Source organism: Rhineura floridana, chromosome 1, assembly GCF_030035675.1.
Source record: "Rhineura floridana isolate rRhiFlo1 chromosome 1, rRhiFlo1.hap2, whole genome shotgun sequence".
Lineage (NCBI taxonomy): Eukaryota > Metazoa > Chordata > Lepidosauria > Squamata > Rhineuridae > Rhineura > Rhineura floridana.
The window spans coordinates 260371790-260384321 of record NC_084480.1 but is presented as its reverse complement, the minus strand read 5'-3'; the positions used below and the strand labels follow the sequence as shown (position 1 = coordinate 260384321).

Genomic DNA, 12532 nt, shown 5'->3' with positions numbered 1-12532 from the left:
CTATAGAAAGAACTTCTTGATTCATTTTAAAGCCTTTTCTTCTAGTCATCCCTGGTGAAGAAGTAATTACTGCCCAATAGAAAACAATTCAGGTATGCAGAATTTTATCTTAGCTGTGACTGGGCAAGAAGTACAGCAAACAGGGAGTGTAACTTGGGTTTTATTTCATTCAAAAAAGTTATCCCCACAAAAAAAGTGTAAAAATTTATCTGTTGGTGCCCATGCAGAAAAAGTCCATCATTATTATACCTATACTGTAGGGAGTGGGGCTGCTGAGAGGGCATGGGTTTTGCCAGTCCTGTGTAGTCATCCCATATTGTACCCATTTTGCTGGGGGGGAGGGAAAGTTAAAAAGTAATTAGGCCAATCTTGAGGTGTAGTCCAGTGTTACGTATCCTGATGTGTGTGTGTGTGGTGGGTTTTTATAGGGAAATGCAAGGGAAGGGTATTGCATATTTGATGGTAGCAGCAGTGCAATTTAAGTCTAAAGGGGGCAAAATGAACCAGGGAAAGAATGGAAAGAAAAGACATAGTGTGGCTGCTAAATCTAGCTGCAGATGAACAGCAGGTCTACCCACTGAGAAGCAAAGGGGGAGACCTGGAATAATAGTTTCTCAGAGGCCAGGCCACATTGCTCAGTAACCAGGTCTATCAGAAATAGACCAATTATCTGATTATTTGTCTCCCCACGCCACCCTGGAAAAATCCTCGTAGACATGCTGGCATTTTGCATATTTTTGGTGATGCAAGTTCAAATGAAATATCACCATTCAAAATAAGCCGACAGCACTAAATATTATTTACCTTTGTACCTAGTCCTATAAAGCCAATGAAACTCCTATTGGTTTTCTGACAGCAGCAAAGGATCATTGCCAAAAACTGATGAACTAGTAACCCAAGTTACAGAATGGGTTACAAAAGTATTGCATGTTGCTCAAATGTCAGTTGGGTTAACTGTAAGGAAGACAAGCTTACAAATATATGGTAGTCTTGTGTTGAGAATTAGAAGGTGAATTATGGTATTAAAACTGATACTTAATTGTGTTTGGTTTTTGTACTGTATTGCTGTGAAATTTAAACATTATTAATAATACTAATATTATTCTATTATTATTTAAAACCATTTTTATTAAGCTTTTCAATATAATATAAAACACAATACAGGAACACGTGGAATGGAATATGCAATATCACATCATAAAAAAGAATATAAATTCAAATCAAGCGTTCTAAATGTCTTGGATAACTAATGGAAGTTGCTGTTGTAATTGATATTCTGTGACATATGAAATTAAGTCCCACCAAACAATATAAAATGCATGAGGTTCTTTTCTTCCTGTGAGTGAATGTAAAGAGAGTGTAATTTCTTCTAGGATAGCAATATTCCAAATGTTTTTATACCGCAAAGGGAGGTCCAGTTTCTCCAAAGCTTTCCATATTCTATTATTGAAACATTATCAATGCTTGATAATATTGGGAAAGTATTTTAGTAAAAAGTATACCTAAAGATACCTTTGGCATTGACTTCACGCTAGGATGCATCATGCCTTTATTATTTTCATATAGACAATTGGTACAGACACATTTCTTTGTCCAGCCTTTTGGACAGGGATGAAGTCCATGGCAATATTTTTGTGTTTGCTAACTTTGTTGTTTGTTTGCTGCTTACTATTCATTTTATTATGATTGTTGATTTATTTTGTATTGTTAATTGTTATTTTAATGTTACTGACTATCATCCCGGGACTCTTGAGTGAAGAGCTGACTATGGATGCCTCAAACAAAACTAGTATTGCTTATTACCTGATGCTAAAGTAGGATCAGCCAGGTGCCTAAGAACACCTGGTGAGGTCCTGGCTGGGGTAAAATTTTAAAAGAGAACTGGCTCACTTGCCGCTCACTGTCTTGATCGCTATGCCAGCACATACATGCATGCATGTTCATCTATTATAGCATGATTGGTTGTCTCTGTTTTTCTAGACTGTCAAAGCATTTGTTCCAGCCATGATAGCCTCTAATCATGGACATGTAGTGACTATTTCGAGCTCAGCTGGGTTAATTGGCGTCAATGGACTGGCAGGTAAGTAGTACACATCAGATGTGCTGAACAACAAACTTAAAGGCACAGGCTTCATCACCCTTCAGTTATTATAGGTGTGCTGTCCAGCACATGGTTTGGAACGGGTACATAAAAGCTCCTGTAATGCAGAGTTTAGTTCAAAGGCTTAGTTTGACCTGGAACTCATTAGTTGCCAACTCCTGACTCCTTCCTCAAGTGTTAAAGTCCCTTTTTAGGAGCACATAGTCACAGTCTGGGGCAGAGGATACATTTATGTGTAAATTGGGTGGGAAAATAGTTCCGTGGAATAACTTTGCTGCCTGGGTTTTGATTGGCTTTACTGTTGGTTTGGTGCTAGCAACAGATGGGTGTGAAATTTCTGGGGACTATACAATTGTAATGGCATTAAACTGCTTAGGGCACGTGCCACAGGAAATCGTCAGTGATGTAAAAATGATGCAGTCTGTCAAATATCATTAAACCATGGCAGTTGCCTGGCAAGTCTCCCCCAGCTTTCTGGAAGTAATTAAGGAAAGCTAAGAAAGCTACTCTTATAGATAGCATTGGTAATGAGGTCGTTGTTGTTGTTATGTGCCTCCAAGTCGACTACGACTTATGGCGACCCTATATAAATCAGTGACCTCCAAGAGCATCTGTCATGAACCACCCTGTTCAGATCTTGTAAGTTCAGGTCTATGGCTTCCTTTATGGAATCAATCCATCTCTTGTTTGGCCTTCCTCTTTTTCTACTTCCTTCTGTTTTTCCAAGCATTATTATCTTTTCTAATGAATCATGTCTTCTCATGATGTGTCCAAAGTATGATAACCTCAGTTTCATCATTTTAGCTTCTAGTGATAGTTCTGGTTTAATTTGTTCTAACACCCAATTATTTGTCTTTTTTGCAGTCCGTGGTATCCGCGAAGCTCTTCTCCAACACCACGTTTCAAATGAGTTGATTTTTCTCTTATCAGCTTTTTTCACTGTCCAACTTTCACATCCATACATAGAAATTGGGAATACCGTGGTCTGAATGATCCTGACTTTAGTGTTCAGTGATACATCTTTACATTTGAGGACCTTTTCTAGTTCTCTCACAGCTGCCCTCCCCAGTCCTAGCCGTCTTCTGATTTCTTGACTATTGTCTCCATTTTGGTTAATGATTGTGCCAAGGTATTGATAATCCTTGACAAGTTCAGTGTCTTCATTGTCTACTGCAAAGTTGCATAAATCTTCTGTTGTCATTACTTTAGTCTTTTTGATGTTCAGCTGTAGTCCTGCTTTTGTGCTTTCCTCTTTAACTTTCATCAGCATTTGTTTCAAATCATTACTGGTTTCTGTTAGCAGTATGGTATCATCTGCATATCTTAAATTATTGATATTTCTCCCTCCAATTTTCACACCTCCTTCTTCTTGGTCCAATCCTGCTTTCCGTATGATATGTTCTGAGTACAGATTAAATAAATAGGGTGATAAAATACACCCCATCTCACACCCTTTCCGATGGGGAACTAATCGGTTTCTCCATATTCTGTCCTTACAGTAGCCTCTTGTGCAGAGTATAGGTTGCACATCAGGACAATCAGATGCTGTGGCACCATCATTTCTTTTAAAGCATTCCATAGTATTTCATGATCTACACAGTCAAAGGCTTTGCTGTAATCTATAAAGCACAGGGTGATTTTCTTCTGAAGTTCGTTGGTCCATTCCATTATCCAACGTACGTTTGCGATATGATCTCTGGTGCCTCTTCCCTTTCTAAATCCAGCTTGGATGTCTGGCATTTCTCGCTCCATATATGGCAAGAGCCTTTGTTGTAGAATCTTGAGTATTACTTTACTTGCATGGGATATTACGGCAATAGTTCGATAATTACTGCATTCCCTGGGATCCCCTTTCTTTGGAATTGGGATGTATATGGAATGCTTGCAGTCTGTGGGCCATTGTTTAGTTTTCCATATTTCTTGACATATTTTAGTCAAAATTTGGACTGATTCAGTCTCAGTAGCTTGTAGCAACTCTATTGGTATGCCATCTATTCCTGGTGATTTGTTTCTTCCAAGTATTTTAAGAGGAGCTTTCACCTCGCATTCTAAAATTCCTGGTTCTTCATCATATGGTTCCTCTATGAATGAATCTGTCATCCTTGCATCTCTTTTATAGAGTTCTTCGGTGTATTGCTTCCATCTTCCTTTTATTTCATCTCAGTCAGTCAGTGTGTTCCCCTGTTGATTATTCAACATCCCTACTCTTGGTTTAAATTTCCCTTTCATTTCTCTAATCTTTTGGAACAGGGCTCTTGTTCTTCCCTTTTTGTTGTCCTCTTCTATTTCTATACAGTAACTATTGTAATAGTTCTCTTTGTCCCTACATACTAGTCGCTGTATTGTTGCATTTAGGGTTCTGACTGTGTTTCTATCTCCTTTTGCTTTTGTTTCCTTCTCTCTTTAACCATTTGAAGAGTTTCTTCAGTCATCCATTGGGGTCTTTCTCTCTTTTTAACTAGAGGTATTGTCTTTTTGCATTCTTCTCTGATAACGTCTCTGACTTAATTCCATAGTTCTTCTGGTTCTCTGTCAACTAAGTTTAAAGCCTCAAACCTGTTCCTTATTTGATCTTTATATGCTTCTGGGATGTTATTTAAATTGTATTTTGGCGTTATGATTGTTTTGTTGGTCTTCTTTAGCTTTACTCTGATTTTCGATACGACCAGTTCATGATCTGTACCGCTGTCTGCTCCTGGTCTTGTTTTTGCAGAAAGTATGGAACTTCTCCATCTTCTGCTACCAATTATATAATCAATTTGATTCCTATATTGACCATTTGGTGATGTCCACGTGTATAGTCTTTTCGGTTGTTGAAAATGCTCAAAAAATGTGTTTGCAAGAAACAAATTATTGGCTTCACAGAATTCCATAAGTCTTTCTCCTGATTCATTTCTGTCTCCTAGGCCCCATTTCCCCACAATTCCTAATTCTTCTCTGTTCCCTACTTTCGCATTCCAATCCCCCATGATTATCAGCCCATCTTGTTTTGGTGTGTGATCAATTTCTTCCTATACTTCCACGTAAAATCTCTCCAATTCCTCTTCTTCTGCATTTGCCGTCGGAGCATAGACTTGGATGATGGTTATGTTGATAGGTTTCCCATTTAATCTCATTGATATCACTCGCTCAGACCTTACGTTGTAGCTCCTAATTGCTCTTGCTACATCACTTCTCACTATTAAAGCAACCCTATTTCTTCTTAATTTCTCATTTCCTGCATAAAATATTTTGTAGTTGCCTGATTGGAAATGTCCCATTCCCATCCATTTTAGTTCGCTCACACCAAGTATTGTAATGTTGATGCGTTCCATTTCTTGCTTGACAATTTCTGACTTTCCCTGGTTCATGCTTCTCACATTCCATGTTCCTATTGTGTGCATCGTACAACTCCAGACTCTCCTTTCACATCTGTGCACATCAACCTCTGGGCTTCCTTTCGGCTTTGACCCAGCTGCATCATTAGTTACAGCGCTACTCGTACTTGTCCTTTGTTCTTCCCCAGTAGCTCGGTGAGTGCCTTCTGACCTGGGGGTCTCATCTTCCAGCACTGTCTCATGTTGCATTTTAGATACTCTGTTCATAGGGTTTTCGTGGTAAGAGATATTCAGAGGTGGTTTACCATTGCCTTCCTCTGAGTTTGGATGCATCTTAGTCTGGTGTTTCAGCTTTGACCATTCCACCTTGGGTGCCCCGCTAGGAGTCTAGCCTCTTGGTCTAGACTCCTGACGGCATTGCTCTCAGTTTCTTCAAGACACTCAAACCCCCTCACCACGTTAAGGTGTGCATCCGAAAAGGTCATAGAGTATTATTATTATTATTATTATTATTTACATTTTTATACCGCCCCATAGCTGAAGCTCCCTATAATGTAGGCTCAAGATAGTTAGTGGCAGAATCAGTTTCATTAAATACTTCTACGAAGGCTAGCATGCTAGAACATAGGCATGTATAGACCTCTGAGTCTTTAGATTCAGTATCTTGTGTTAGTGTTAAGCTATGATGGGTTGCTTTTAGCAAGAATAGAAATTAACTGGGAGATGGGAATCACTGGGAGGTGAAGTGTAGATTTAATAGGAATGGGAGAATGAAGAGTGTAAAGCAGGGATTGGCAACCCGTAGCCCTCCAGATGTTGCTGGATTCTTATCTCCCATCAGTTTCAGCTAGCATGGCCAATGGTGAGGGATAATGGAAGTTGTAATTCAGCAACATCTGATGGGCCATAAGTTCCCCGCTCTTCATGTAAATGCTTCAAGAAATAATTTGTATTGACAAGACTACAGTAAACAATCCAAGAATGTTGGTGTTACAAATAAGCATGGGCAGCACCTGTGCAGTCACTTGTGCATTTGGCTAGTGATGCTTGTATGTGAAAGGATCTGCATAGGAAAAATGCTGTTGCCTGTATATACAAGACAGGTGTAGCCAGCCAACTGCTGAAGAGACTGCACAGGTAGCTGGCACTGTGTGTTCATAATTTTCAAAGTCACTCCCAGTAATGGGGACAGAATAATAATAATAATAAACTTTAATTTATAGGCCGCCTATCTAGCCAGTGGCCACTCTAGGCGGCGTACAATAAAAACATGATAAAATACAATAAACAATAAACAATATAGCCTGTACAGTACAATGCAAAAATTACAGTATTTAGTAGATTGTTCAATTGAACTAGTGCACCTTGGAAGTCTCAAAGGTCGTAAAGGCCTGATGGAAAAGCCAAGTTTTCAGGCCCCGGCGAAATATATCTAGGGAAGGGGCATGTCAAAGATCCATTGGGAGGGAGTTCCAAATCGTGGGGTTGCCACAGAAAAAGCCCTCTCCCGAGTCCTCACCAACTTAGCCACTTTAGTCGGTGGGACTGAGAGAAGGCCCTGAGTGGCAGATCTTGTAGGGCGGCACACTTTATGACGTTGGAGGCGCTCCTTCAGGTATACTGGGCCGAAACCGTGTAGGGATTTAAAGGTTAATACCAACACGTTGAATTGAGCCCGGAAAATAACTGGAAGCCAGTGAAGATTGTATAACACTGGGGTGATATGATCATAACGGCGGCTATTCATAAGTAAACGAGCCGCCGTGTTTTGTACCAGTTGTAATTTCCGGACTGTTTTCAAGGGTAACCCCACGTAGAGCGCATTGCAGTAGTCTAAACGAGAGGTGACCAGAGCATGCACTACGAGTGGGATCTGGTAGACAGGAAGGTAGGGTTGCAGCCTTCGGATGAGACGCAATTGACCCCAAGCTGCCCGGCATACCGATGAAACCTGAGCCTCCATGGTCAGCCTGGAATCAAGGATCACCCCGAGGCTGCGGACCTGGTCCTGCAGGGGCAGTTTTACCCCATTAAACACCAGGTCAGTATTTCCCAACCCTCCTTTGTCTCCCACGAGCAGTACCTCCGTTTTATCAAGATTCAGCTTTAGCCTGTTTCTTCCCATCCATCCACTCACGGAGTCCAGGCACTTGGACATGGTCTCCACAGCCAACTCTGGTGAGGACTTAAATGAGAGGTAGAGCTGAGTGTCATCTGCATATTGGTGGCACTGCAGCCCAAACCTCCTGATGATAGCTCCCAGCAGTTTTACATAAATGTTAAATAGCATGGGAGAAAGGATAGAGCCCTGTGGCACACCGCAGTTGAGGGGCCAAGGGTCTGAAACCTCATCTCCCAATGCCACCTGCTGGTGTCTATCGGAGAGAAAGGAACGGAACCAGTTTAATACTGTGCCTCCTATTCCCAATCCCTCCAGACGATCCAGTAAGATACCGTGGTCGACGGTATCGAAAGCCGCTGAGAGATCAAGGAGGACCAGAAAGGTGAATTCTCCCCTATCTAGTGCCATCCTCATATCATCCACCAGAGCGACCAAGGCTGTTTCAGTTCCATGTCCAGTCCTGAAATCCGATTGGTATGGATCTAAATAATCCGTTTCATCCAAGTGCGCTGACAGCTGATTGGCCACCACTCGTTCAATGACCTTGCCCAAGAATGGTAAATTTGAAATTGGGTGAAAGTTGTTTAGATCTTGGGGATCCAAGGAGGGCTTTTTCAAGATGGGCTTTATAATTGCCTCCTTGAGGGCTAATGGCAATACACCCTCATTCAAGGATGCATTTACCACCGCCTTGATCCCTTCGCCCAATGTTACTTGTAGTTCTGTAGAAAGCAATTGTAGTGGATAGCATCAGACTTAGTTCAGGGAGCCACGGGTTCATATCCCTGCTTAGCTGTGAAGCTCACCATGTGACATTGGGCTAGTCAATCTCTCTTGACTGAACCTGTTCAAAAGATTTATCAAGGATTGTTAACTATTTTGCATGTAGACTGTGTCACAAAACCTCAAGTCTTTAACACTCTGCTTTGCCCAAATGTTGTACTACTACATTATTTCTAGATGTTCCTTCTCACTTTACAGATTACTGTGCAAGTAAATTTGCAGCTGTTGGCTTCGCTGAGTCTCTAGCTTTAGAGATGCTGGCATTGGGAAAGACTGGTATTAAATCTACAATTGTCTGCCCATATTTCATAAACACTGGAATGTTTGATGGCTGTCAAACCAAGTGAGTTAACTATTTGTATAAGAGAATTAATGAAGACTGATTGAAACATAGCAGCACTTGCTCTTGTACTTGGATTCTTAAACATATATGTGAGGAAGCAGGTTTGATTGGGAGATATATATGGATGGATTAATGTGTGCATGATAGGTTGATGCTTTCATAACATAATTTTTCCCTTTAAAAGTAGAGGAAAAAATCTTTCTGTTTTGCAGGAATAATAATGAGATTTTTTTCAGCTGTTTAAATATATGTTGAGAATGGTGCTGCTGTCACCTTTATATTTGAAATGAGTCATCACCATGGAAAACACTTGACCACTGAGAGGTGCTTTATCCTTTATCTCTTTTCAGGTGGCCTCTTCTCATGCCTGTTCTAGATGCAGAATATGCAGCTGAAAAAATTGTGTCTGGTATTCTGCGAGATCAGGTATATGTCTTCCTGCCGCGAAGTATGTTCTTTTTGCATGCACTGAAAGGGTAAGAATAACATTTTTCATTTTATATCCATTTGTTGTCCTTTTCTCTCTTCTTCTGAAGCCTGACAGCAGGTGAGGGAACTGTTAGGGCATGAAAATCTTTAAAACATTAACAGATTGAAAAGGCCTACCCAGTGACATAAGGAAAGCCAAGTAGTATATTCAGGGACACTAGCAAAGCAACAGACAGGCAATCAGAGATTAGTCCCAGGATCTTCTATGACATTCAGAGGCATCTCGGTATATGTATTTCTTGATTCATATGATGTCGCCTCTTGGGGCAGCTGAGTGACTTGGAGCAGACATGAACAAACCATTGGCTACTTTCACAAGGTTTGACCAAACAAGAGTTTTCAAAGGGTCAGCAGAAGTTTGAAAGAAAGCTAGGTGTGGTGCAAGGGAAAAATTGGTCTAGCAGTTCTGCTCTTTAAAATTTTGGGCCAACCAACTATCTCATGTGGCCCTGCCCAAAGGCCTCAGAGAAGGCTGAAGGAACAACTTGAGGACGAAGCTATAGGCAAAAGCCATGACCCACCCTATTCCTGTGGTTGTAATTTGATTTAATTGTTTTTAATACTGAATTTTAAACTGATATGACCTGCTGGTTAAGGGCAGATAGTAAAGATGATGATGATGATTGGGACTCCAAATACTTTTTAAATCAAATGCAGTATGCAGGGAGGGCATCAATTTGCTTGGGTAACATTGCGGGGGCTGTTAAGGCAACCCACTTTCCCTGTGCAGCAGTTTGCATGGCACTTTAGTTTGGTAAAAACAGCAGGGGGATGCGCGCTAGATAGACTGATACTCTGGCGGCTTCTGGCTGCATGTGAAGATCTCTGGATCATGAATATAGTGTGGGGAAATGTGGCATTCAATTTATTATCTGGAAAAGACACACGTGCCTGTTTTGGGGAGAAGAGGAGAGAATGTGCAGGTAATGAGATCATGAGCCAAACATAGGAAACAGACACATGGATTACTCTTCTTGTATTACCTTTACAGTCTTGTTCTCTTGCATGACTCCTGTGTCTTCAAAACTGCATGACATGCAGAAATGACCTGCAGAAACTGCCTTTATTTATTTTTATATATTTTATATATTTGTTTAAAATCATTTCTGAACTGCCTAGTATTTCAGAATTTGAGTAGTATACAAAATCCAGCATTTAAACAATAAAACAGTATCACAGAAACAGATACAAAACAGATAAACAGTGTTTTAAAAATGGGAATTAATAAATAAATACCTTGATAATGGTATTTCTATGCTGAGAGAAGCTATACTTGTTGAATATCTCAGTCGATATGTTACTCATAATAGCTGCTGTGTCCCTGCAGGAGAAAAAACAGGTGTCTGTATTTCTTTCCATGAGTTGTAACAGCACCTTTAGATGTGTAGGTGGGGGCTGGATTGAGGGAATGGTGTGGGAAATAGTGAGTTAAACATGCTGCGCTTGAGTAAAAGGGACTATTTCAGGAGACCTATTTTGTGCCATGTGTAGTTTGGCCCTAAGGTGCAAAAGCAAAGAAGGAGACATGACAAGTAAAAGCTGTTATCAAAGGAGCAGCAGAGGGAGAAGTTCTTAGGGATGTGTGTGGTCGGGGAAAGAGGTAGGGAAATGTATGGTAGGTACAGCTTTTTTTCCCCAAATGCTGGGCTGTGTATAGTGCTTGGGGGAGAGTGGAGGTGTGACAGTCTCTTGAATCTTGTTTTACTTCTTGATGTCCAGGGCAGCCGTGGCCAAGAAAGTCTTTGGCTAGCTTTGCTTAGTACACTAACTGCACCTGATTCTGGGAAGATCGTACTTAGCCCCAGAAACATGTGCGTTGATTGCACATGTTACATGGGGATGCCTTTGAAGCATCTCCAGAAACTTCATTTGCTCCAGAATGCAACCACAAGGAATTCACAGGAACTCAGGTGTCTATCCATAAATAGTAGCCCTTCTAGAACAGTCACACTGGTTACTAATAAGTTTCAGTGGACATTCAGAAATGCTAGATATTAAGTCCTAGATGGATTGGGTCTGGGGTACTTAAGGGACTATCATACTATCCTGCCTGCACTGTAATGGAGAAACCTTTCTCCAGTCCCAGCACAGGCTGATGCAAGGAAGGCTGGTGCAACCACAGGCTGATACAGAAGTGCCATAGTTCAGTGGTAGAGCATCTGCCTTGCATGCAGAAGAATCTACAGATAGACCTAGGATAGACTCCTGCTTGAAACCCTGGACAGCCTTTGCTAGTCATTGTAGGCAATATTGAGATAGATGGACCAATGGTCAGACTCTGTAAGGCAGCTTCCTAAGATTAGAAGTTAGCACACATAAAGGACTTTTCTAAGAGTAGAATCTGAATTGTGGAACTCTTCCATAGGAAGGCCCTCTGACACGTTAACTTTTATTTTGGCTCAGCTGGTGAAGATAGTTTTGTTTTAGGCACGTTCTTAATTAACTTAACCAGGTTATATGCTGATACCTGCCTCCTTAATTACCTGCATTTTGATTTTCCTGTGTTGCTGTGTGTGTGTGTTTTAATTTGTTTTTATGAACTTTTTGTTGGCCAGCTTACTATTAATAGAAAGGCAGGATAATAAATAAAAGAATGGTGCCAAAGCAGGAGAGAATCGTAAAGGCTGACATTTAGCTGCTTGTGTTCTTTCTTCACAGTATCATCCCTACAAAAATAGGTGTTCTTCTTGGAGATTATCTGGGGGCTTTCCATTATATGGATAAGTTCACTGGTCGAGCAAAGAAGACTGAAGACAATAAATCTCAGTAGCCAGCAATAAAAACTCCAGCTTCTCTTGAGTGACTTACATCCTGAAAAATCAGATATGTGGAACTTCTGTAGTGTCAATTTCTTATACTTAATATGTGCCTGAAACATCAGAGATGTGGTGGCTCATAAGTAAGAAATAAAATCTATTTTGGAACTAAATTACACTGATGATAGAATGTGATCGATTGTTTAAAATTACAGCTGTTTTTAGAATTGTTGCAGAGATCATGTTAAACCTAGCTTGTGAACTGATGTTTTATTAGAATAAAAATCATTAAATAATTAAATCTTAGAAACAAATGTTATTTGTAATTAAGGCTTTTTTAGCTTTCTCTTTTTACATACAAATGCAATGCAGCAGTGCTGAAATAGTTCTTTTCATAATAAATATGACTTGGATAAATCATCTCCCCTGTGCATGTGTTTTAGTGTTCATACCTGTTGTAATATTGGTGTATTAGCCCCAGCTGTAGGCTGCTTCAAACTTTAAGGATCGGGACCATGGAATCAAGGAGGCAGATTCAAAGGTTTCACTCACAAGGAGAAGTTTATTGAGTAATTTAGCAAGCACACAGGCATACCCAATAAATGGAACAGGCTGCAAGGT

At 40.4% G+C, this 12532-nt stretch overlaps 1 protein-coding gene across 5 annotated transcripts in view; it reads left to right on the top strand.

The window, feature by feature from the left end:
• LOC133371654 (epidermal retinol dehydrogenase 2-like) overlaps positions 1-12331 on the top strand; it is a 31676-nt gene extending 19345 nt beyond the window's left edge. For 4 of the 5 annotated variants that reach the window (XM_061599280.1, XM_061599253.1, XM_061599244.1 and 1 more), the window contains 4 exons: positions 1981-2080; positions 8522-8666; positions 9017-9142; positions 11814-12331. In XM_061599280.1, coding sequence (XP_061455264.1) covers positions 1981-2080; positions 8522-8666; positions 9017-9142; positions 11814-11925 — 483 coding nt within the window. In that variant the 3' untranslated portion in view covers positions 11926-12331. The remainder of the gene's footprint in view (positions 1-1980; positions 2081-8521; positions 8667-9016; positions 9143-11813) is intronic. The other variant, XM_061599270.1, reaches the window with a different exon arrangement.
• Positions 12332-12532: the final 201 nt, after the last annotated feature.